Genomic DNA, 23256 nt, shown 5'->3' on the forward strand with positions numbered 1-23256 from the left:
CTTTCTCTTTATTATGTCATTATTTTGACTGTGTGATGTGATTCTGATTCTCGGCTCTTTCTGGAGGTATTTAATAAATATCAGTGCATAAAAAGCTGCTTTTAAAAAAATTATCATTTACCGATCGGTATCAGCTCGTTCCACAACGTGCATCATACAATCATCATCAGTTCAATTTTGAATATATCCATATAGATATCGTGACAACACAACACAGTTGGAATATAAAAAAGCCAATGCAGTTGTCTATGTGTAAATATGGTGAAACAACATATATGTCAAACTGATCAATATAGATTGATTCGTATAACATCGTTCCATATAAGTATTTAACATTGTATCATATATGCCATATTGTATATAGTATCTCATGTTGTATCATATATATTTTATATCGTATATCGCATCGTAGTTCACTTTAAGCTGAAGAAAAGAGAAATGACAAAAGAACAGGACACAGTTTCAAGCTGAGGTCAAAATGCAGACAGCAGGGGATCCTGTTAGCGGGCAACAAAGACGTTGATGCGTATCCACTGTGATGTTTATTGAGTTTTACATCTTGAATATTAAGGAAGGTTGTAACTTGTTGTCTAAATGTATGTACAACAACAAAATCACTCGTCTTCCAAAGCATTCAAAACATTTTCTGCATCAGTTCTGTTCAGAAAAAAAAACACGAAACAGCAACAAAACAAGATATATGAAGAAGCTAAAAGATTAAAAATGTGAGAAAATAGAATTAATGCGATGCACTTTTAAAAAACACAGAAGTGATCAAAAACAACATCATCAAATAATAATAGATTAAATCTTGTTTGAGAACTATCACACAGAAAACAGTTTAATACAGTATATTTTATCTCTATAATGTATAATAACGGACTCTGATACTAAACAGACATGTCAACACACTTTGTATTGACTGATGTATGACTGACCTCGTGATGAAATATCATCAGACTACAGGTGCTGTTCAACCTCAGTTATCTTTACTGTTATCTTTAAGGACAAAACAAACACTCCAGCTGAGCTCCCTAAAACACACTTGAGCTTAGTTACACACTATGTATCTGAAAGGAATTGCAAAGCGTATTACATTTTTCTAAATTCACTGAGAATATTTATAATTTTACAGATCGTCCAAATAAAAATGAAACTGGTTATATCGTACACTTCAGAGAAGAAGATAACACACGTGTGTCCCTCACACAACCTTGAACATAAAAATTGAATCAATAAATAAAAAAAGGAAAATAATGAATACATAATAAAAACTCTGGACTGATGTGAAACATTCCTTTAAGTTTGAATCCATTTATTATCTTCTTGACAAACCCCAGCCAATAAAAAAAAACACAGTATGAGTACTTAATTATATGAACTCTGTCACACACATAATGTCTCTTACCTGTCTGCAGTTTCTGTGTGGAAGGACTCTCCCCTGGCCAAACCGTCCCTCAGTCTTCACAGCTCAGTCTGGTGTCGGTGGTTATAGAGCGGCTCAAAGACAACTCATGACGTCACTTCCCGATAGAGACTAATATTTCCAAAATACATGTGTGTTCTGCAGACAAGACATAGACTCCATGGAATTGATCTGTCCATTTTATTGGGTGTTAGCTTTACTCCTGCTGAATGAAATAAGGTGTCGTTCCTGGTCAGTCTTTTGTTCTCTCATGTCTGACGTGTCTTCACACTTCAGGTTTGCAGTTCGTGGCAGCTTCGTAAGGTGCTCTTGTGAAGCTTTGTCATAAATTCTACCTTTACAGATGTCATAATGTTCCCTTTTGATTGACATTTTTACAGACTCATTAATTAATTTATGATATATGAAGGTTTTTGTTAGTACAGGGGTGATAATTAAGGTTGTTTCGAATATTTTATCTTCAAATACTTCTTCACGCCTCTCTTAGTTAACCTCAATAATGAGCAAATAATGGAGGATGAATGGAAAAAAACTGGATGCCCCCAGGGTACTGGTAACTGTAGCCATGTATGTATACATGCATGAAACAGTATGTGTGGAGTGTGCATGCGTCTGTGATTGTAGGAGTGTGTTTCATACATACAGTATATTGTTTCATGTATTGTCTGTGCAGCAATTTCCCAGTATCCGAGAAAAAATTCTCCCTCGGGCGACGAATAACAAAACCTTGATATTATGCAAGCTAATGCAACACAAGCACCTATACAAGAGTGACATCTTACAAAATGATTGTAAACGTGTATTCACATGATGAGGTAAAGGTGTGATGGATGTTTTAACAGATGGATAAATAAAAATAAATGGGTCAAATGTATTTCAATTCAATGCTCATTGATGGGAGCTTTTTTTATTATCGTCTTTCAAGCAGTGGCTGTCAGTTTTTAATAACGCTGCGACTGGAAAAAAACTGAAGAACTTCACTAAAGTTCCCACCTAACTATTGACCGACCCTCTTAATCATCACCTTCGACTTCTGTGCTGTAGACAGGCATGTCCTGACATAAAAGTCACACCTGATCTGAGATTGAGTGACATGCTGCCCTGTGATTCTGCCGACTGTGACTGTCAAGAGGGTCAGCAATAAAAGTCACGCCTGAAGCCACATACTGTTAATCAAAGCCATTGCAAGGTTCATTATTAGGTGTTGGATTGAAGCATGGGGGAAACCAGGGCTGTGATCAGATGCATTCAAGTGATGCATTGGCAGATTACATCAGAACAGTCTTTGGCTGCGATGTTTGACGGCTGTGCTTCTAGGAGTCTTGGGCTTGCTGCTGTTTGTCTGACAGTGAGGGTGTTGCAGGGGGGAGGTGTGTGTGTGTGTGGGAGGGGGGGGAGGGGGAACCCTGATTCCTCATCGTTGGATCTGGTCAGAATCCATCACCTGACAAAGACTGTTATCTTACACCTTCACATACATCCACACGTGAGAAGTTTTTTTTTTTTTTTTTTTTTTACAAAAAAGCAGAACTAACTCAATATAACATCATCAGCAACGGAGAGTGTCTCCCTTCTTTCAGTGATTTGGTGTGGACTTTTATTATCTCTTTATTATTTTGACTTGAATTTCACAACAATACACACAGTATCTATATTCATTTTAACGTTTACACCAGTGTTTATTATCGTTTCCATTTTCCATCACATAGGCCTACAATTTTAAATATTCTGAATTACTTTGAGTTGATCATGTGATGTTTCATCCTCAAGCTTTACAAAAAGAAGTATTCGAATCACACTTTTGTGAAAATTCCCAAGAATATTAAAGCCGGTATTTTCAAATCAGTGTGAGTGGGAAATCATTAGCTGGCAATAAGTAAATCTTAAAATCTTGCACATGAATCACAAAATGCAATAGACTGAATTCTTGTTTTTTTTAAGAATTCTATTGTACCCACATAAGTTTGTATGTATGTGAGTTAAGAATCTTAATAATCATTTTAATGGACTCTTGAGTCTGTCAGTAAAGATCATTATGATCTTTACATGTCTCATCTAGATCAGTCTGAGAATTCTGACAGTTTAAACAAATTATGTGTAAAGAAGTTGACAGCAACCATGACATCAAAATTACTAAACTGTCTCAGTCTTACCACAAATTGTAAATGGATCTTGTCAAACTGTAGCCTACACGCCAAAGGGATGAAACCAACAGCTGACTTTCAATGTGTGTGCAGCATGTCTCTTGAGTGACTGCACCACTGAGGACATTGAGATAGTGGACTCTTATAAGGGCGTTCACCTGAAGAATAAGTTGGACTGGACTGATAACATAAGGCCAGAGTAGACTTCCCTGCAGAGGAGACTCCTGATGACCTTTTATGACTCAGGGGTGTCATCAGCCATCCTTTACGGAGAGGTCTGCTGGAGCAGCAACACCACGGACGGCTGCAGACAGGAACAGGCTGAACAAACTGGTGAAGAAGGCCAGCTCTGTCCTGTGCTGCCCCCTGGATGCTGTCGAGGCTGTGAGAGACAGGAGGATGATGAAGAAGCTATCATCCCTGATGGAGAACGTCTCCCACCTCCTGCATGGTACTGTAACAGTACTGTGCAGTTCCTTCGGTTACAGGCTTCGCCACCCGCGGTGTCTGAATGAGAGGAACCGCAGGTCCTTCCTTCCTGCTGCAGTCAGACTGTTTAACCAAGCCTGCTCCCAGTAGATCATAAAACACACCCACAAACCAGAGAATTCATTCCTACGTCTGTGCAATAATAATATTATAAGATCTTATCTGATCTCTGATCTTATTTGTATTTTCATTTTAATTTGGTTTGCATGGCAATGATAATTTATGGGATAAATTGTGCAATATCATCTCCTCCTTATATTCACTGTGCATGATAGTGTTCATCCAGTTAATACAGACTTACAGCTTTAAGTTACTGGCTCTTATTATTCATTATTACTATTATTAATGCATGTTTTTTTAATTTTTATATTTTTATCTAATTTAATTTTGCACTTTGTGATTTTCTTCAGTTATCGTGCTTTGCTGCTGTAACATTGTACTGTACATTTCCCCACAGGGTTTGTTAGCGTTGACATAAAATCGTTAACCCAACACAGAAGTGGTGTTTTTCAACAGGCAAGGGCCCCCAGAGCATTAGGGCCCCTGAGGGCTCAAAGTGAAACCAAAGCAGTGGCCCAAAATGTAAAAATCTTGCAACGACAATAGGAAACCTCCTCAAGGGGGACTTATCTGACCTCACTTACTTTTGTTGCCTTGTTTAATGTCATGTGGATGATGTGAAAACACAATGTCAGCGAAAGTCAACAAAGAAAAATGAAAGAGAATTATCCAGATAAAAGAGACAAAAAAGGAAATGGGGAAAAAAGAGGAAGAGGAGAAAGAGTTGGGACACAGGCAGACATGATGGAAAGGTGGTTGAAGGGGCCTCCTTGCTGCTTTTTTCTCTTGGGCCCCACTTTAGATTTTTCACTGACCGGACATAATATATTACTTATTCAAATCTGACAGGTAATATTCAGTATAAAACACAACAAAGGGACAACAGAAGAAAAAACAGAGCAGAGAGAAAACGAAAACAACACTTTAAAAAGACGTATTCATTCTCATAAAATAATATACCTATACTGTCCTTTTAAACAACTCTGAATTAAAAAAACGTTTTGACCAAATACCACAAGCTTTCACCTACACATGAAGCATACAGATCCATCAAACTCATTCAAAGAATAGAAATACAAAAAAAATCATTAGACTGTGTTAAGACTGACCTTGTTTTGTGAAGTCTCATACAAACTTATTTGAAATACATTATTTATGTCCGTACTGAATCTGTTCCTGACATTAACGTTAGGCTATCCTTTGTTGTGAAAAGGATTTTATAAAGTTTGTTTCATGAATAATTAAACAATCTTTATTTGTTTGATTAAATCTCCAAACATCCTGTTTGAGCACACATTTTCGTGTAGCAGGGCAAAGACGGAGAAGATGAACTTTTCTCATACTTGTGGGGTTTGTAGACAGACTAGGGACACTTATTGATGTTCAAAAACATGGTAAATATTTTTCATAATATGTGACATCTTAGAGGCAGAAAGCTCGAGCTGAACCAGACTCATGTTTAACAACCATGTGCCGAGTTTAATGACTTTATCTTTGTAATATTAACATTGTTCTTAACATCTCTGAGTTTTCATTAACCATTAAAGCTTATGTTAGGAGTTTATAGCTGGTCATAAAACAGAAATTGAAAACTCCTCATGACCTTCAAAAGCAAAGTGGATACCTACTACATATTGATTTATTATTCATGTTAGTAAGTTATTGCAGTTCTCTGCAGCTGCTTCAGGGAGTTGGTATCAGACAATGGACCAAACCTTGCACTCAGCGAGTACCAGAGAAGTACCACGTTGTCCACAAGGGGGCACCAAATCTACACAAACAGAAAGTTCCTTACACAACAGCTCTCCAGAGGAAGAGAAAAATTACATTCATAAAGTCATCAGCACAGTGATGATAATACTGCTATATATTGTATATTTAAAGAGAGTCCTGAAAATGAATATAAAGGGTAAACTCATAAAATAATATATTCAAAAGAAATGTTTTATGATATGAAATGGCCCAAAAATGGTCAAATATAAAGAGATATTAGATTATATAGTTTATCTATTCAAACCAAGAAGTAACCCCATAGACAGGAAATATGACGAGCATTTGTTTCTTCATTACAGAGGTAGTATGTGTTGTGTTGGCAGTCACTGTTTTTTTAAGGGAAGTTAAAATAATGACAATACACCTTTTGTTAATACTGAACCCGATAAATGCAACGTGCAACATCCAACATCCACACTGATAAAACATTAGTGACTGTGCATGTTGTTTAATTTTCCATGTTTAAGTCACTTATCTTATCTTTCCAGTTCTGCCTAGTACTTATTGCTAATTTTATCATCTCTATTTTATTCAAACAGTCTAAATAATGAGTGTCCTTCCTTCTCGTGTTGTGTGTGTTAGATTAAAGCCTGCTGGGATGATTAAAGTGAAGGTGATGTGTTAGAATAAAGCCTGCTGGGATGATTAAAGTGAAGGTGATGTGTGCGCTGGCTCCGCCTCCGTCACGTGACCGCGTGCAGGCTGACTCAGCCGGCTCGTCATGCAGCGTCAGTCTGGAGTCGCACAATTATGAAAAAGCAACCTTCCGCTGGAGCTGCAGCCGAAGCGGATCTCTCCAGCGTCCACCGGGCTTTCCCTCCGAGGCTAACCGAGAGCACCGCCGATAGATGGATAAAAGCCACGACGCAGCTCTCCCTGAGTCTCAACGGTGACGAGAATGGTACGTGGTCCGGCTCTTTGTTTTATAGTCCTCTAAATGAGCGCTCAGGATCATCGTGACTGACCCGGGTGAGGGGGGGCTTTGAGTGGCATGCTGGCTCCTGTCTGTCAAGTGTACCCGGCTGACACCCTGGTGACATTTTGTCGTGTTTGCTAAGTGTCTGTTTGTGCAGCCAAAACAACGAGGCTCGTGCGCAGTAAGTAAAAAGGGTCCACGGTGACTCGGTGTCCAAAAACTGAACCCTGAAAATCACACACGGGCGTCTCGTTAGCAGGCTAAAGAGCTAGCTCAACCTGAGCTAACTAGCTAAGGCAGCTGGCTGATGTTAGCAGCGGTTTCTCAGGCTTTATTAGACACAGAGACAGAGCCCTCCTTTCTCCACAGTCTGACCCACTCAGCGTGGACAGAGGAGCAGTTCAGAGGAGCAGCTGGCTCTCGTCTGAGACACATTTCTGTCAGCTGTCTCAGATGTTGGACATGGCACACTGTCGTTTTCATTAACACGTCAATGCCTGCAGAAACTGCATTATCTTTATTCTGCACACTTAAGTCATGTTTAAATAACACCTTTATTATCGCTCCTTTTTTTATTTTTTTTTATTTGACCTCAGTGTGCGCACTGTTTGCTTTTTTGGGGTCAGGGTTAAAGGCCTTCTCCAAACATCAGTGTAAGTTGCAGTTTTCTAGATTTGCTGTCCGTGATGAGCACAGGCCTGCTTGTTGTTTTTCTCATGAGTTTCCTGTCTAGTCCTGCTTTGCTGTCTAAGCACCCAGAGGAGCTCAGGGTGACTGAAGAGAAAAGAGGACGTGTAGTCAAAAAGCCATGCGTCATGTTTGACCACACTGTGGGTGAGAGCTGGCTCCCCATCACATTATACCTAGACCATTATGTGGACTAGAAGTTTCTATGTGTCGTGTATTCTTCTAGAAATAAAACAGATGTGAACAAATGAACTGAATATTTAGGTTTTCTCCATGAATGTATAAAAACATAAAGGTTTATGCTTCAGCGATATGCTCTGCAGATCAGCTACTTCTCATTTGAAACACTACCTACCAACCGCATTGATTGGTTGGATTTAATTTCAGTTCATGCACACAAAGTGCCCAACCCTCCTGGGCTTATAGTTGCAGTGGTTTACATGACCATTTCAAAGCATTACTAAGTTGCAGTCTTAAACAGCGTGTCCTGTCCTTCATTACAAGTGAACAGTCCGAAGTACAGTGTCATCCACGGCCTGTAAGAAGAGGAACATGTCATTACTCCTCACGCTTACGTTCTGCTCGAGACACCGGAGTAACCGCTGTTTTATTTCCCACAATGCAAGTCCGAGGCGATCACATGCCCCAGCTTACCGGTGGATGATGAGAGATGCTCTTGTGCTGCTGCTCTTACAGCGTGATAACCGTCTGATAAAGTGATGCAGGGCACTCGGTGTTATTTGAGCTGTGTAACTAATCAGGGATGGTGTTTTATTATTTGCAAAGAACAATTGTGTGTGTGGCATGCCTCGCCTCACTGACCTCTCTTATCTCACGCTCGTGATCCGTTTGCAGCACACACTTGCCCGTTTGACGATGACAGATGAAGTTTTTCTTGTGACCCTGTACGTGCTTTTACAAAAATCCCTCACGGTCTCAGATTGTTGATTTTATGAATGGAGTGCTCTGCCCTGTACTTCCCCTCCACTTCTTCCCCTCAGTCTGCACAGCTGCAGCTTCTGGTCATGCGTGCATCTGACTTGTGCGTGTTCTGCTGTATCTTTTATGTCATGTGTTTGTGATGCTGTGTGCAGTGAAAATGAGAGATTTGCTTGTTTTTTTTAAAGAAGTGGTTTTCTTTGTTATTTAAAGCTGACTGGTTTGGCGTGGTAACTTGGCCCCCCCCCCCCCCCCCCCCCCCCCTCCTGCTATCTCCTTCTCCTGGACCGGTATAACCTGGGTTTTCTTAGGCTCGCATAACCTAGAGCACCAGATGTTGAGAAGAATAGCCGTCACATGCTTTACATTAGTGGGTTAAAGAGCTGCTTGGAGGGAGGACTTGGGGTGGCATGGCAGCATGCTATCAGCCCACGCTGTGCAGCCTCTCAGAGTTTCCCCGGGGCTACAAGTGTGAGCGCTGGAGAGCCGTCATACTTTGGACTCATGACTGCATGACTTCCCTGTAATGTGCAGCTTTAGAAGACTCCAGTGAACCCGTTCCCTCCATTTATCTTTCTTTAATAGGCCTTAATAAACTACTGTAAACTGTGGCAAGGATTTTAAATTGATAAGGATTGTGTGGTTACAATGCTTCAGATTTATGTCATGAGCAATCCATCAGAGAAACTCTGAAAATGCTTTACTCAGTGGACGGAAATGTTTTCGTGAACGTGATGAGTCTTCACACTGAGGAAAGTTCCACCTGCCTGCAGGGAGGGATCGATGAATCTTTAAAATATCATGAATACAGGATCATCTCGATGAAGCAACATTAGTGCTGCATGCTGTTTAAAGCAAATGATTCTTAAAGGTATACTTCACCCATTTACATGAAGCTGTGTATCATTAGAAACATGGTAGTAGTGTTGAATGGTCGTGAATCCAACACTCATTTTGCCCTGAGACGAGAAAAATGTGTTTTTCTTTGCCTGGAAGTTTTCTTCATGTGATGACGCTTTTTGCATCACATGAAGAAAACTTTCAAGCAAAGAAAAACATTTTTCTCGGGGTAAAATGAGGGTTGGACTCACGACCATTCAACACTACTACCATGTTTATAATGATACACAGCTTCATGCAAATGGGTGAAGTATCCCTTTTAATGCTCATTTGTCAAAGTGTTCAGAATGTTAAAGGTGTCATTTGTAGAATTTGGTTGCTCATGTTGACATTGATAAGATAATCCTTTATTCATCTCGCGAGCGGAGACATTTACAGTGTTACAGCAGGATCGCAGACGAAAATCACACAGTGCAAAAAAATTAAAATAGATAAAAAGTGTAGAAAAAAAATGCATCAAAACAATAATCAAGAGCTAGTATAAAAATATGCATCAGAAAAGGAACAGTTGAAATGCCAGTAACTTAAAGATGTAAATTCATAGAAAAAAGACTAAACCCATGTTACTGATAATTTATTGTAGAGTACTTATGTTATGTCAAATATTTCCTACAGTTATCAAAGTCAGAGAAAACCGTCATTTTACGGTTACAACAGACCGCGTCTTGTCATCAGCCGCCGTGACAAACACGAAATGTTGATCGTTGCCAAGGAAACGTCAAACAGCTGCTGCTGAAAACTGCTGTGCTGTTGTTGCCGTTATAAAAAAAAAATGTAAATAATAATTAGCTACGTCTTTGGTGGACATATTGTCGGTGTCGTCTGTTTATATTTACTCCATTTATCACAGTTTGTTTTCAGCGGGGGCGGGGGGGTCATCTATTGTTATTGTTTTGACTCCCTGTCTGTGTATTTGACATATTATACGATTAAAGTTTATATATATATATATATATATATATATATATATATATATATATATATATATGGTGCAGATGTTTTAAAAATCAACAAGTGATCGTGTTTAAATGTGGTGTTCTCAGTTTAGTCTGAGTCATTGTGGTTCTGATTTCTGCCCTGATTGAACCGCCTGAAAAACATTTAGTTCTCTTCTGACCTTTGTGTGGGTGTCGTGTGTGCACTAAGTCATTGTCTTCATACGAGTGTATAGCTTGGCCTTTTTTGTCAAGTCAAGTCTTCCTCAGTGCACATCCCCCAGAACAGGCACGTGATGTGGCTTTGAAAGGAAAATCTCTGCACAGAGACGTTCGACACTTGATTCATGACTTCCACTCAGTTTTGATAAACGTGACGTGAGCCCTGCTTTAAAGAGGCCTGACTTTAAATAACATCAAATGACTGTGACTGTGCTGCAAATGACCAAACGCCCTTGGTTTACTCCCCTGTTTATTGGCTTCATTGATTGTCATAAAATCATACATTCCCTTCATTATATCCATAAATCACAGGATATTATTTCTCCTTAAATCTTTAGTCCAGAAGCAGATACGGTTCAGCTAACCAGACAGGAACACAGATTGTTTGGCATTTCTATTGAATCATCTGTTGATGTACTCTTGCTCTTTCAGCTCTCTCGCCGGCCTGCGTCTAGAACCAGACTTTTAGTGCGTCTTGGGATTGTGCACTACAACTGCAGCTCCCCTGTGATGTGAGCTAATGCAAAGAGAGGACAGGAGCCTCGGCTCACTGTACCGTGCAGGATGCCCTACTTGTGTGTTTATGCTTAAAGCTATAGCAATGAAGCAGTGGTTCAAAACCTCCGACCGCTCTCTCTATGAAATGTTCACGTGGCCTTGCTCTTTATTTAATGTACACTTATTTGTCTCCTCAAAGCCAAACCTCATGTCTGCCTGTCTTCCATCACAATGAGTGTGAAACCCCTTTTTTATCCAATCGGAGCCAGGACATTTTGAAAAAAGGTGATTTGAGGACAAAAATTCAACGGCTGCTGAGAGCGGCTCTTCTGTTTGGCTTCTGCTCACACTACAGCGCTGACCCCATGTCCTCCTCTCTTTCTAAGGGCTAATAGAATGGCTAAGCCAGATGTTATCTCAGCCCTGTGTTACGTCAGGCAGGGCCGGAGGAACGACAGGTCGACCAGCCAGGCTCGTTTCATTGTTACAAAAAGAACGAGCGAGGGGGGGGGGGCAAACGTTTCTGACTTCAGGCTGTTTGGATTTAGTGTATTTGAAGGAGATGCCAATATGAACACACACTCAATGTGTGCCTTTCAATGTGTTGACTTGAGCATCAACACACACACATCAACACACTTGCCTCTCAGCAAAGCACATAACATCCAGAATGACCGAACCCAGGAGAAATGGAAAGGTGTTGGTTTAGATTTCCTACAGGAACAGACTAATCATAAAACCTGGAGCTTAGAGAAAGAAGCCAATCAGGAAGAGGGAGGGAGCGAGCGAGGAAGTGTGTGTGTGTTTGGCAGGGTCTCTGAAGTGCTCAAGTCCTTTTGTTGCCTGACATTCTCAGGTACCATGGTAACAGGTTGGCAGGGTTGAGTCCGGCTTTATTAACACTTTGAGTTTGCTGGCTCATCCGTCAGCGCTTCGATGACTTCTGAATTCTCATGTAGGGAATCAGATTATGTCATTAATTCAATGAGCTGGGGGAAATGAGGAGTCAAGGACCCTCAGTATCCGATCACATCAGAAACACAAATGTTACCCCGGCTACACTTCACAACATGGACATGACGTGTGCCTCACAGGTTACTGTGTTTTATATAGTGAGCACTGACGACTCAAACGTTTCCTCTTGAACCTCTGCTGCGTATTTAAAATACATATTATCACATTTATGAAGTCAGCGTACGATTAAAAGATCAACGACAGTCTGATGAAGTTCTGCTGAATGACCCTCACAGCTTCCCGTAGCACACACGTTAGAGTCCGAGGCAGTTAACGAATCAGAACCAGTTTTTATCGCCAAGCACATTTACATAACAAAACATGCAATGTAAAATAACAAGTAGGCTTCTTAAATAAGAAGTCTAAGAAGCAGAGTAATAAAACAACAAGAAGCTAAGGTCTTCTGCTCCTGACACGTTTATGATCGAGCTCACCCTACAATCCCACTTTTCATTTAGCAGACGTGAACTTTAGAGAGGAAGTACAACACAAATACAGACGATCAGCTGATCGGACACGCATGTGACAGGCAGCGAATCACCATCACCATCATCATCAATACTGTCATTAAGTTTGCATGTATTCATTAAAGAGCTGCGTGCAGTCTGGAGGATGAAGTAAAACATTTCTCCGAGTCTTCTTTCCTGACGTCTGTGTGAATGTCTGAGAGCACACAGCGTTTTATGGATCAGTTTGTCTACGTAGGTTTCCAAACCCAAACAAGTTGTTTTGATATAACTGAATTAAATGATTCTAACTGGTTCGGGGTAAATCAAGGAGTTCAGGTTATTGAAAACAAAATTTCAATTAAAAAAAAAAAACATTGATGAAATCATCCGCCAGTTTAAGATGCATGTCAAACCTTTAGATATATGAGACCTAAAATGCAGCGTGGTAAAACAATAATAGGCCTCAGGATAATATTGTCAGTGATAAACAGTATTTACTGAAGCTCTGCATATGAACCTACAAAGTTTATTGGTGTTATTTAAGCTAACAACCACATCCATGTCAGCTCCCATCATTTCATCATGCTGCTATTTTTAGAATATAATAAGGGTTGCTTATGACACACACACACACACACACACCCCTACACACACACACACACACACGCACACACACACACACACACACACACACACACACACACACACACACACACACACACACACACACACACACGCACACCTCTACACAGAGACACACACGCGACCCCCTGTCTCTACGTTGCTACGTGAAGCCATGTTGGGAGTTTGAAAGTCCTTTCTGTGGCGGCTGCGATGCCTCTTGAATTGTTGGAGCATGCCATCAGTTGTTAAGAGAGCTCTTACTGTATGTGTGCTGCATGAATCACAGCTGGCGGTGTGTCTTCAGGAGACAACTGGGTTTCTATCACTGAAGCCTCTGCCCATGAACTAATCCGCTCCCACACCCCCGCCTCCCTTGTCTCTTCCTCCCCGGCGTTAAGTATAATATCTAGTTTGTCTCAGACACATTCATCTGCCCCCTGAGTGCCTTCTTACAGATTAACAGTGGTTGCTCCTCACTGATCGCTCAGCCTTTAACTCAGGCCGGATCTGTGCGGTTAGCGTACACTTTGAGGGACCTGTATGGGAGCTGTGTTTGGACCTTTTTTATTTTATTTTTGAGGCAGGCATCAGTTGGTTTCTTGCTGATAATCGGGTGCTCAGACGAGGCTGTGGTGACTGTGGTTTGTCCAGGAGATGCATGAAGGAGCCCTGGTATGTTCCTGTACAAAGCCCTTAAACACAGAGATGAAGAGGAGGACCTCCAGGTATTCGCTCTGTGGCTCCGCAGGATGACCCGTTTGCTCATTTTTCTCTGTGAACCACCGTTTTCTTTGGGCAGCGTGTAACACTGAGGCACTGTGAATGCTGGCTCTGTGTGCTCGTTGGGATCGATGCAAATAATTACTTACTAGAAACTTTTCCTTTATGCAAAATGGCTTTAATTGTACAACGTGCTGACAAACTGTAAACCTTAACTTTGTGGCGTCAGCCTGACGCCGCCTGTGTTCCTACGCCTCCATGCACGCTGCTGCGGCTGTAACGCTGCTGTTTGAGGAATAGTTGAAGAGCTTTGTTCTGAAGCAGGTGACTGTGTTTGCAGGTTTCCCTCTCAGTGCTGGGAAGGATTAAAATGTCTAATCTGTACGCGGTCCCTCTCAGCTGTACTGGGGGGGAGCATGAGGCATAAATTGAAAATTCCTTTGTGATGAACCCTTTCTCTAAAAGAATGGTGATTATTTGAAGCAGATGATTGCATTCGCAGACACCTGCAGCCTGGGTGCCAGTAATCAAAGATAAATAGAAGTAATTTTTTTATTTATTAATCCTTCATATTCCCAGAAAGTCGGTCTGAGATGAAGGGGTTAAAAGTCACCTCTTGCCCTCTGTGGATGTTTTGACTTCAACATTTTGCAGAAACAACTTTTTTTTTTTTTTTTTTTAAATGATGTAAAAAACTCACGTCCTTTTTTAATTTTTATTTTTTTACTCCCTCTCCTCGTCTTTGTCAAACAACAATGGATTAACAGTTCAGCGCTGTTTGTGTGAAATGTAATTACTACACAGAGCAGCATTGTTATTTCAGGCATCCACAGGGGACAATTAGCTCAGCAGCTTGAATTCATTAAATGCAAACATAATGAAGCAGCGGGAACGTCAGATGCCATTAACGTCTCTCAATATGCAACTGTTTGTTTTTGTTCACAGTCCCAGAAACCCTGGATAGAAAGCACTTTCAACAAGAGGGAATGTGTGTACATACTTCCAGTGTCAAAGGACCCCCACAGGTATGTGCTCGCACTCACTGCAGAGGGCTTTGTGGCCGTCGCCATGGAAACGTTGTAATTGTACAGTGTGCTTTTAAAGACAGTTCAAACCCTAACCACTACTCTCTGAAGAGAAAACGAGTCTGTTTCTACGTAATTTGGATGTTTATGTCTGTGACTGTAATTACAGCGTTCAGTGTGAGGGGAAGGACCAGCGACGGGTGAACCCGTGTGTCATCTATTCTACCAGTGTTGCTTCTAATCAATTCACCCAAAATCATTATTTGGCATTCCTTGAAACATCTCCGCTGTTTATTTCAGAAGAAAGTTTTTCACACTCGCTCATGTTGCTTTGTGAGTTTAAAGGTTAACCTCTCTTTTATGTTCAGTAAGGAGCTGTTGCGTGCGCTCTTTCGTCAAGTGCAGCAGGATTTTCTCCAGACTAACTGGAATCTTACAGAGCAGTGTTGAAATAGCCTAAAAGGCTTCTGATTGGCTGAGCCTGTGGGACACTGTATACAATATGTGCAGGAGAGACAGGCATGAAATATCTCAGTCAAAGGTACAGCAGCTGGTCTGACATCAGAAAAAACACCTTTTCTGTTTAACATAACTAAGTTTGCATGCATTTACTGTTTAACCACATCCTTTGTGTGTAAGCCATTTGTGTTTCTGGTTACTCTTTCAAGTCGTAGCATTCCTCCCTTTCTTCTCACACACTCGCAGTGATAATGGATAACCCTTGTTCCTTCAGCTTTCTGGCACATGAATTATTTTCCACTGGCTTTTCCTGCACTAACTAAAGTATGTGCCGCTGCTCTGAGGAGGACTCTGACTTCACACCGGAGCACAGGTCTTCATGTGACTGCGATCAGAGTGAGAGCCCCCTTGGCAGGTTTCACAGCCGTCTCTTGGTTGAAGGCCAGTGTATTTGGGCGGTGTGCCCAGCTGACAGATAACCTTCCTTTACGTCCTTAAACAACCGCGTGTCTACGTAGAGCTTCACTCTTAGGAGAGATCAGATCGTCATATGAATCTTTTGTTACTTTGAAAGTGTCGCATTTATTTTCATTTGTGATACTTAAATTGTTGTGATTCTTTTCAGATGCCTTCCAGGATGCCAAATCTGCCAACAGCTCGTCCGGTAAGTATTTCTTTGGCCTTTGTTTCACTCGTTCTTTGGAACCTGGCTGTGACTGTGCAGCAGAAAAAAAGGAGCTCTGGGTAAAGTCTTCTGTAATGAACAGGGACTCTCCTCAGGAAACAATTAACTTCCAGGCTTTGTGTGTCAGGATGCTCACTCTCCCCTCTAAGGTGAATAAAGCAGGTGTAAAAACAAAAAGCTTGGCTTGTTGATTCATTTCAATAATAACAAGTCAAAACTGCATACTTGAAGCCCAGCTCACCTTCAGAAGGTGTCCGACCCTGTCGCACTGCTCCGTTGTTCTGATGCGCTTTGGTTCAACATGATATGAAGGGTAAAGCTGTGGACTGGGATGTTAAAGACTGATTTGAATCCAAGCCGAAGCTTTATACTCCTTTTTTTTTTTTTTTTAACAGTGATACACAAAACTTCGTCCTGTGAGGCTCGTACTCGTTCTTCAGTCTTCAGATTTCAAACATTTAGAGAAGATCGGGCTTTGCATTTTAAGCCAGTTAGCACTGATTCTATCCACGTCAAAAACAAATGATTAGCAGAAAAAAAGATGGAAACAATTGTCTCAAACGGACATTTTAATTATCATTTTAGACAAAGATTAAGAACACATTAAGATTTGACTCCCTTATTTTCAATTGAGAGACTTTTACCCACGCTTGTAAGATACCTTGTTTCACACTGCTGATGAATATAAGAGTCTTTAAAGGCTGAATGTGCAACACTGTACACATAGATACAGCAGAAATCCAGTGTACCCTCCTGAAAATATCTCTGAGTCATAACTGTGTGAATGAGTGTGACACCAGAGTCCCGCCGTCTGAGCCGTGTTTACCTGGACGACGGGCTCGTCTCCTTATGTATAAAAGTTATTTAATAAAGAAGTCCACACTGTCGTCACTGAATACGATTTTAGATCAGGCGTTTCATCAGAGCTCGGGTGGAGCAGGGTCGCAGCGGTTGTACTGAACACACGGAGCGACTGTCGAAGAGAGAAAGCTGTTGAAGCATTTAAAAGCAGCTGGCTGATTGGTTGAGAGAGATTGTGCCGGAACCTGGTTGGTTAATTACTTAACGAATAAACACCCATAATCAGCTGATCAGCAGTGCAGGGAGGTAGATGTGAAGACGTGATTGAATGTTGGATGAAAGTCTTTGTGCCTGGACTCGTACGCGACATGAGAAGAGGGTTGACCTGAATAAAAAGTTTCCATTAGCCATTGACTTCTGCAACAATAAATGGTTTATCTTTCATATTGGATTTTATTGGTTTGAAGAATCTTATCAGTGTTGCTGAACATTAACCATCGACCTTGGGCTCCTCTTCTGAGGAAAGATTGACGTCTGGTTTTGGGGTTTTCTGAGAGCTCCTCGAAAATACTAATTTCCTTCAGGAGGTGTGGCACTCCACAATGTTTTTAAACGTTTCCTCTGTGTATTCCATTTGTCTTATAAGAGCATGCATGCAGGTTCATCATTGGACTCTATATTAAAATGATTCTGGTCGCCTTCAAGGTGCTGCTGTGGGCGGCTGGTCCGGCAGCATGTCGGCTTCACAGCCAGCTTGGCCACCAAGTACTCGGACGTGAAGTTGGGTGAAAACGCCAACCTGTCGCTGCCCACGGTGGAGGATTGGTCGGTGGAGAAACACACAGAGGCGAGCCCCACTGACGCCTATGGTGTCGTCAACTTCCAGGGAGGGTCTCACTCCTACAGAGCCAAGGTAGGAGGGCAAGTTCTTCTCTACTGGGGGGGGGAGGGGATACCAAGTTATTATTTACTGTACGATTTAGGTGACGATCAATTATAATTCATATTCAACCCTGTGCACATGTGTTACACAAACTGCTTGATTTCCAGGAAAATAACTTTCTTGTGTATTCAACTTTAAAATCGAGTATGAAAATATAAAATAATAAAACCAAAGGATGTACCCTTACCTTTTCTTGTGCACATTGTTAATGTGCTAAAAAAGAAGTCTGTTTTCATTTGACTGAAAGAGATTTTGATGTAATTGTCATATTCCAAACAGAAATACCAAATGTGTTGGTTTCCTCTTTGCTTTCTTTGCATTTCCACATGACCCTGACTTTATTCTTCTTCTGTCAAACCGTCGGGCAGTATGTGCGTTTGGCGCACGACTCGCGGCCCGAGAGCATCCTGCGGCTGATGCTGAAGGAGTGGCAAATGGAGCTGCCCAAGATCCTCATCTCTGTCCATGGAGGAGTTCAGAACTTTGAGCTGCACCCACGCATCAAGCAGGTGGTCGGGAAGGGCCTGATCAAAGCTGCAGTCACCACCGGGGCCTGGATCCTCACTGGAGGGGTCAACACAGGTGTGTGTGCTGCGTCCTAGAGATTATTTAGCCTCCACACCTCGTAGTAGAAAACAGTAAGTAGAAAAGTATTGCAGAGCCAGCAAGAAGTGCTTTAACTCAATCAGTTTCAGAAGATTCCTGAGCCCTTTGGCTGCTCGATCAGTCTGAAAGAACAGAAACACAAACAGCAGATATAGATGGATTGATTTTTGAGCTGTGGCTTGTTCCATGTACAGATTCTCCATTTTCATGATATCAGATATTGGTCTTACACTCCCTCAAATAGCTGGATTAGCTTTCCTGACAACGAGCCTCTCCTTTAGCAATCTATTCTTTTCAGGTCTCTGTTCAGATCTACGTCCGTGTACTGCGAGGTGCGTCAGCACGGACGTTTCCAAAATCTACAAAGGAAATGTTTGATCGAGGCTTTGGTGTTGGCTCTGCTTCAACCAACTTAAGAAAGTGCTGCTAGAAGTGTGGTGTCAAAGGAGCAGTGTTTTTAATGCCTTTTGATTTGAGGATATTTAAAGGAGTTGATAGGAAACGGTTATTTGTTGTTTTTTCATTCAAATTAACAATTTGTTAGAAGTGTATTTTAATGTAAATATTTATGTTACGTTTAGTTTTATAGAAGAAAGAAAAATGTTTCTGTAAAGTGTGATGTTGCCTTTGATGGAAAAGACTGACCCCAGTCTCTCGCTTAACAGCTCCTCAGTTAAACGCATGAATCCATTTAGACCCAAGGATACAAAAAAAAAAACGCCCTCTAAAACTTTTCAATGTTTACTCAAATCTTTCTAAAGTGTCGGCCTCTGCATCAGATGATTTAAAAATGAAACATTTGAAAGCTCAAAAGGTATTGGCTTTAACTGTAACATCATTTTCTTATAAGACGTATACCAGGTCTAAATGGTTTACAGGTTTATACACCAGGACTTAAAAATGTGGATGTCTGCACGCTCAGGTGAAATAGATGAACTTGGGGTCAGCATGAGCTGGGTTAGGGTGAAAGCTCCTCCAGGCTGGTGGTCTGTGCACAGTCCGGCCCCTTGACTCCTTTCCTGCATGTCATTCCCCTCGCTCTCACTCTCGCTCTCTCTCGCTCGCTCGCTCGCTGGTTTCCTCTGCTATCAACTGTATTCTTAAATAAAGACGTAGAAGCCCAAAGCTCAGGAATTTGTTCACCAGCTTGCCCGTCATTGTGCCAGCCAACCATCAAAATAACGTAGATACAGCTGTGCTATGAGGCCTGAAATAAGAACGTCATTAGAGCGGCAGGTCGAACGACATCAAGCAGTGAGACTGTGGAGTTGAATGAGACGAGCCTGATGTGTCATTGTTTAAACAGAAACAGAAGCAAACATTAAAAGGAATACATATTAAAGGTATATTTAAATAACTCGGTTTGGCTGCCTCCTGTGACTAGATTAAGTATGACTGTCCCCTCCAGCCCTGCTCCTTTTCCCTAATGAACACTTACATTGTGCACAAAGCTACACAAACGCACAACTAGCATCGGCATGACGCGCTGATGTAGCACAACTCGTAATAGCGGGCTGCAAGCGAGTCATTTTGCTGTGCATTGGGCCAACGTGTGTCTGCAGCCACAGTGCAGCGTTAAGATGACGGGGTCTGAACATAGTCTTTAAATCATTACTCACAGGGTCAATTACCCAGACCAGTGATTACTTTTAATACCTCTCTGGCACCCTGGCCACTTGGGAGGGTCTCCTTGCTCACAAATTACTGCTGAAACCATAAAGTCCATTAGCCGAGGATTGTGGCTCACAACAGTCTCAGAACTAATGTGTATTTTTTGAAGACTTGCCCTAATATGGAGCCTCTTGATCTCAGCGGTTAAAGGGTGTCGGCTCTCTCTCTCTTCACATGCAAAGTTACTGATCAGTGTTTTTTTGTTGTTGTTTAAAGCTTTTATCCTCTGTTAAGATAATGAAGGTTACTTTGTCTGATGATTGTATCCTTCCAGGTGTGGCCAAGCACGTGGGAGACGCTCTCAAAGAGCACTGCTCAAGATCATCGAGGAAAATTTGCACTATTGGGATCGCATCGTGGGGAGTCATTGAAAACAGGAACGATCTCATCGGCAGAGACGTGAGACTCAACTCTTACTCTTTGAGAGCCTGACATTAGATACCCTCTGCCTTTCTACTGTTGAGTTGGCCTCATGAAAGCCCTGATTATGTCGCCCTTTGAATGGCTTTGTGAAGGTGCAGAAGTCGCATTTCTTTGCACCCCTCCCCTCTTCCTTAATTCTGCCCCTCCATGTCCACCCTGCAGATCATCGCTCCCTATCAGACGCTGCTGAACCCTCTCAGCAAACTAAATGTTCTCAACAATCTGCACTCTCACTTCCTCCTGGTGGATGATGGGACTGTGGGCAAGTACGGCGCTGAGGTCAAACTGAGGCGGGATCTGGAGAAACACATCAACCTCCAAAGAATACATGCACGTAAGTTCAGTAGTGCTACGTTCAGTTGACCTGGGAATGACGTCACACTTGAGTTGAGCGTGTTCCAGTTGCAAGTCGGAAAAGCAACATGGACGCCTCCAGAAGAACCTTTTGATTTGTTAGCTGATACCTGACAATAACAACACACAACGTGATAGTTTGTGCGTGAAAATAAACTGACAAGTCCAAAGATAGAACTGTCACTATACTCTCGGTGTGTTTGATTTAATCACACAAAAAGAGAAGCAAGCGGTTAATAAACACTATATTTTCGGCTTTAATGTTACAGTTGATGTAGTAGCAGACATGTTGGATGTAACTCGGGCTACTGATTCTTCTCAGAGTTTCTGAGTCAGAATTGCGACTTCAGACGGCGTTCCATTCGACACTTCCAACTGGAAACTTGAAATTTCCAACTTTCCAAATCAAATGAAACGCAGCATAGTTTTTATCACTTGGATGCCAGAGCAACAACAGATTATATGGGATTACCTTCAAATGTGCAGTCTGGGGATCCTCTCTGAGGCAAAAACAAAACACTTCCCTGACTGATGTGCTCCTTCCCTCCAAGTCACAATGTAAGCCACTGAAATCCATAGTATAACATAAATACATTTTACAACTGGTCAGTGTTTAAACAGAAGATAACCAAAGATTGTTCATCATGAGAAACATTGTTTTAGTGTAATTTTCTGTACAGACTTTTGAAGTTGTTCATCAAAACGAATAAACTTCTTCCTGGACATAATTTAGCATGTTTAACCCGAGCTAGTAAAGATCAACAGATAACTCTTCATACAGACGGACAGCAAACACTGATTCTGTATTTTGTTAATGTCCTTCTTGTAATTTGCATTAATCCTGAAAATGTTGCTTCTTGTTTAGAAATTGAGCACGAAGCTAACATACGGACTGTGATCCCACAGAGACCTGAGTTAGGCTCTTTCTTCACCAACTGTTTAGAGCAGGGATGTCCAAAGTGCGGCCCGGGGCCGATTTCCGGCCCTTGAGGGGACTTTTTGCGGCCCCCGACTTCAATCAAAGAATCAGAAGATTTTGGCCCGCAGCCTCATTAAGATTTTACACTTTATTTATTAACGATGAAAATGAACCTTTTCATTTTTTTGCAAACAAGCAGACTGTCGTGTAACCATTTAATAACCTGAGCTAAATACAGAAAGCTTTACAAAAACATTAACCACATTACAGACTTGATTCTGAGAGGAAAAAAACAAAAAACTTTTGATTCTGATCTACAAAGTCTGACTGTTTTTACAAAAAAATTAGAATAAAATAGTTTGTCACTTTAATTACTTGTGTATTTACCTTATTTTTGTAGAGGTCTAAATACAAACGGTTCCTTACAAAATTATTTAAAAAAAAACAAAACACAAAATCTGTGGACCGCAAGCGATTTTAAAACAACAATTTTGGCCTGCAAGAAAAAAAGTTTGGACACCATTGGTTTAGAGACTTAAGCAAACCTTAATGTACTGCTGTTTTCCCCTCAAACGCACATATAAACCACGGCCTGTATCAAACATGGTCTGAGTGTTGCCACCCATTGGTTTCTGAAGAAGCTCTACATCAGAGGTTTCCTTATTAGAAATGATGACATCAAACTTTTGATTAATCTCGTTGTAGGACTTTAGCCTCTTAGTAAACTTCTACATCGCTCCCACCTGTGAGTTTTATCCTGCAGACCTGTTAGTCTGGCTCATTGGGCCTGAGATGAATCAGAACAGATTAGTCACACACACAGTTTTACACGGGACTTGCTGGGGGTTAGTTGGCCTTCGGACACAGAATCAAGCAGCTGAGGAACTGACGTTTTATGCATTTACACAGGATTAAAGATAAGTCCATTGTCATGGTAACCAACCTGTCTTACATTACTAAGTGTAAGTGACTATGAACAAAAAACTAAATATACGTAATGTGTCACACTCCCTCCACACCTGGGGATTTTCATGACAGCTGAGTTGAATTTATTTCAGAATCTTAATAAAATCATAGACTCATTAGAGTCGTGTATGACTCTTCAGATAAGTCTTAATATGTCACCCCTCATTGTGAGGCGGTTTGGCTCTGCCTGGTGGAAATTAGTTGATAACAGCGAGTCAGCCTTTATCATCTGAACCTTCTTCAAACCGTCATCGGGTCAAAACTTACTGGTGAATTGGGGAGCGGCACGGGTTCGAATCCAACTTGTGGCTCCATTTCTGCATGTCATCTCTCTCTCTCTCTCTCTCTCTCTCTCTCTCTCTCTCTCTCTCTCTCTCTCTCTCTCTCTCTCTCATTTTTCGTAGGAATCGGTCAGGGGGTTCCTGTTGTTGCGCTGATCTTTGAGGGGGGGCCTAACGTGATCCTGACTGTCCTGGAGTATCTTCAGGAGAGCCCTCCGGTCCCTGTGGTTGTGTGCGAGGGGACGGGCCGTGCTGCTGACATACTGGCCTACGTCCACAAGCAGACTGAGGAGGGAGGGTAGGACACACACACACACACACACACAC

General features: G+C 41.5%; 1 protein-coding gene across 1 annotated transcript; it reads left to right on the forward strand.

The window, feature by feature from the left end:
* Nucleotides 1–6579: 6579 nt before the first annotated feature.
* On the forward strand, nucleotides 6580–23231 carry LOC306821694 (transient receptor potential cation channel subfamily M member 7-like; the record flags this gene model as incomplete). The annotated part of the gene is made up of 8 exons (XM_079340249.1): nucleotides 6580–6793; nucleotides 14742–14821; nucleotides 15906–15944; nucleotides 17472–17679; nucleotides 18078–18291; nucleotides 20261–20385; nucleotides 20572–20743; nucleotides 23053–23231. The coding sequence occupies exons 1-8, from the start codon at nucleotides 6791–6793 to the stop codon at nucleotides 23229–23231; spliced, it is 1020 nt and encodes a 339-aa protein (XP_079196375.1). The 5' UTR covers nucleotides 6580–6790.
* Nucleotides 23232–23256: the final 25 nt, after the last annotated feature.

This window comes from Symphodus melops, assembly GCF_947650265.1.
Source record: "Symphodus melops genome assembly, chromosome: 3".
Lineage (NCBI taxonomy): Eukaryota > Metazoa > Chordata > Actinopteri > Labriformes > Labridae > Symphodus > Symphodus melops.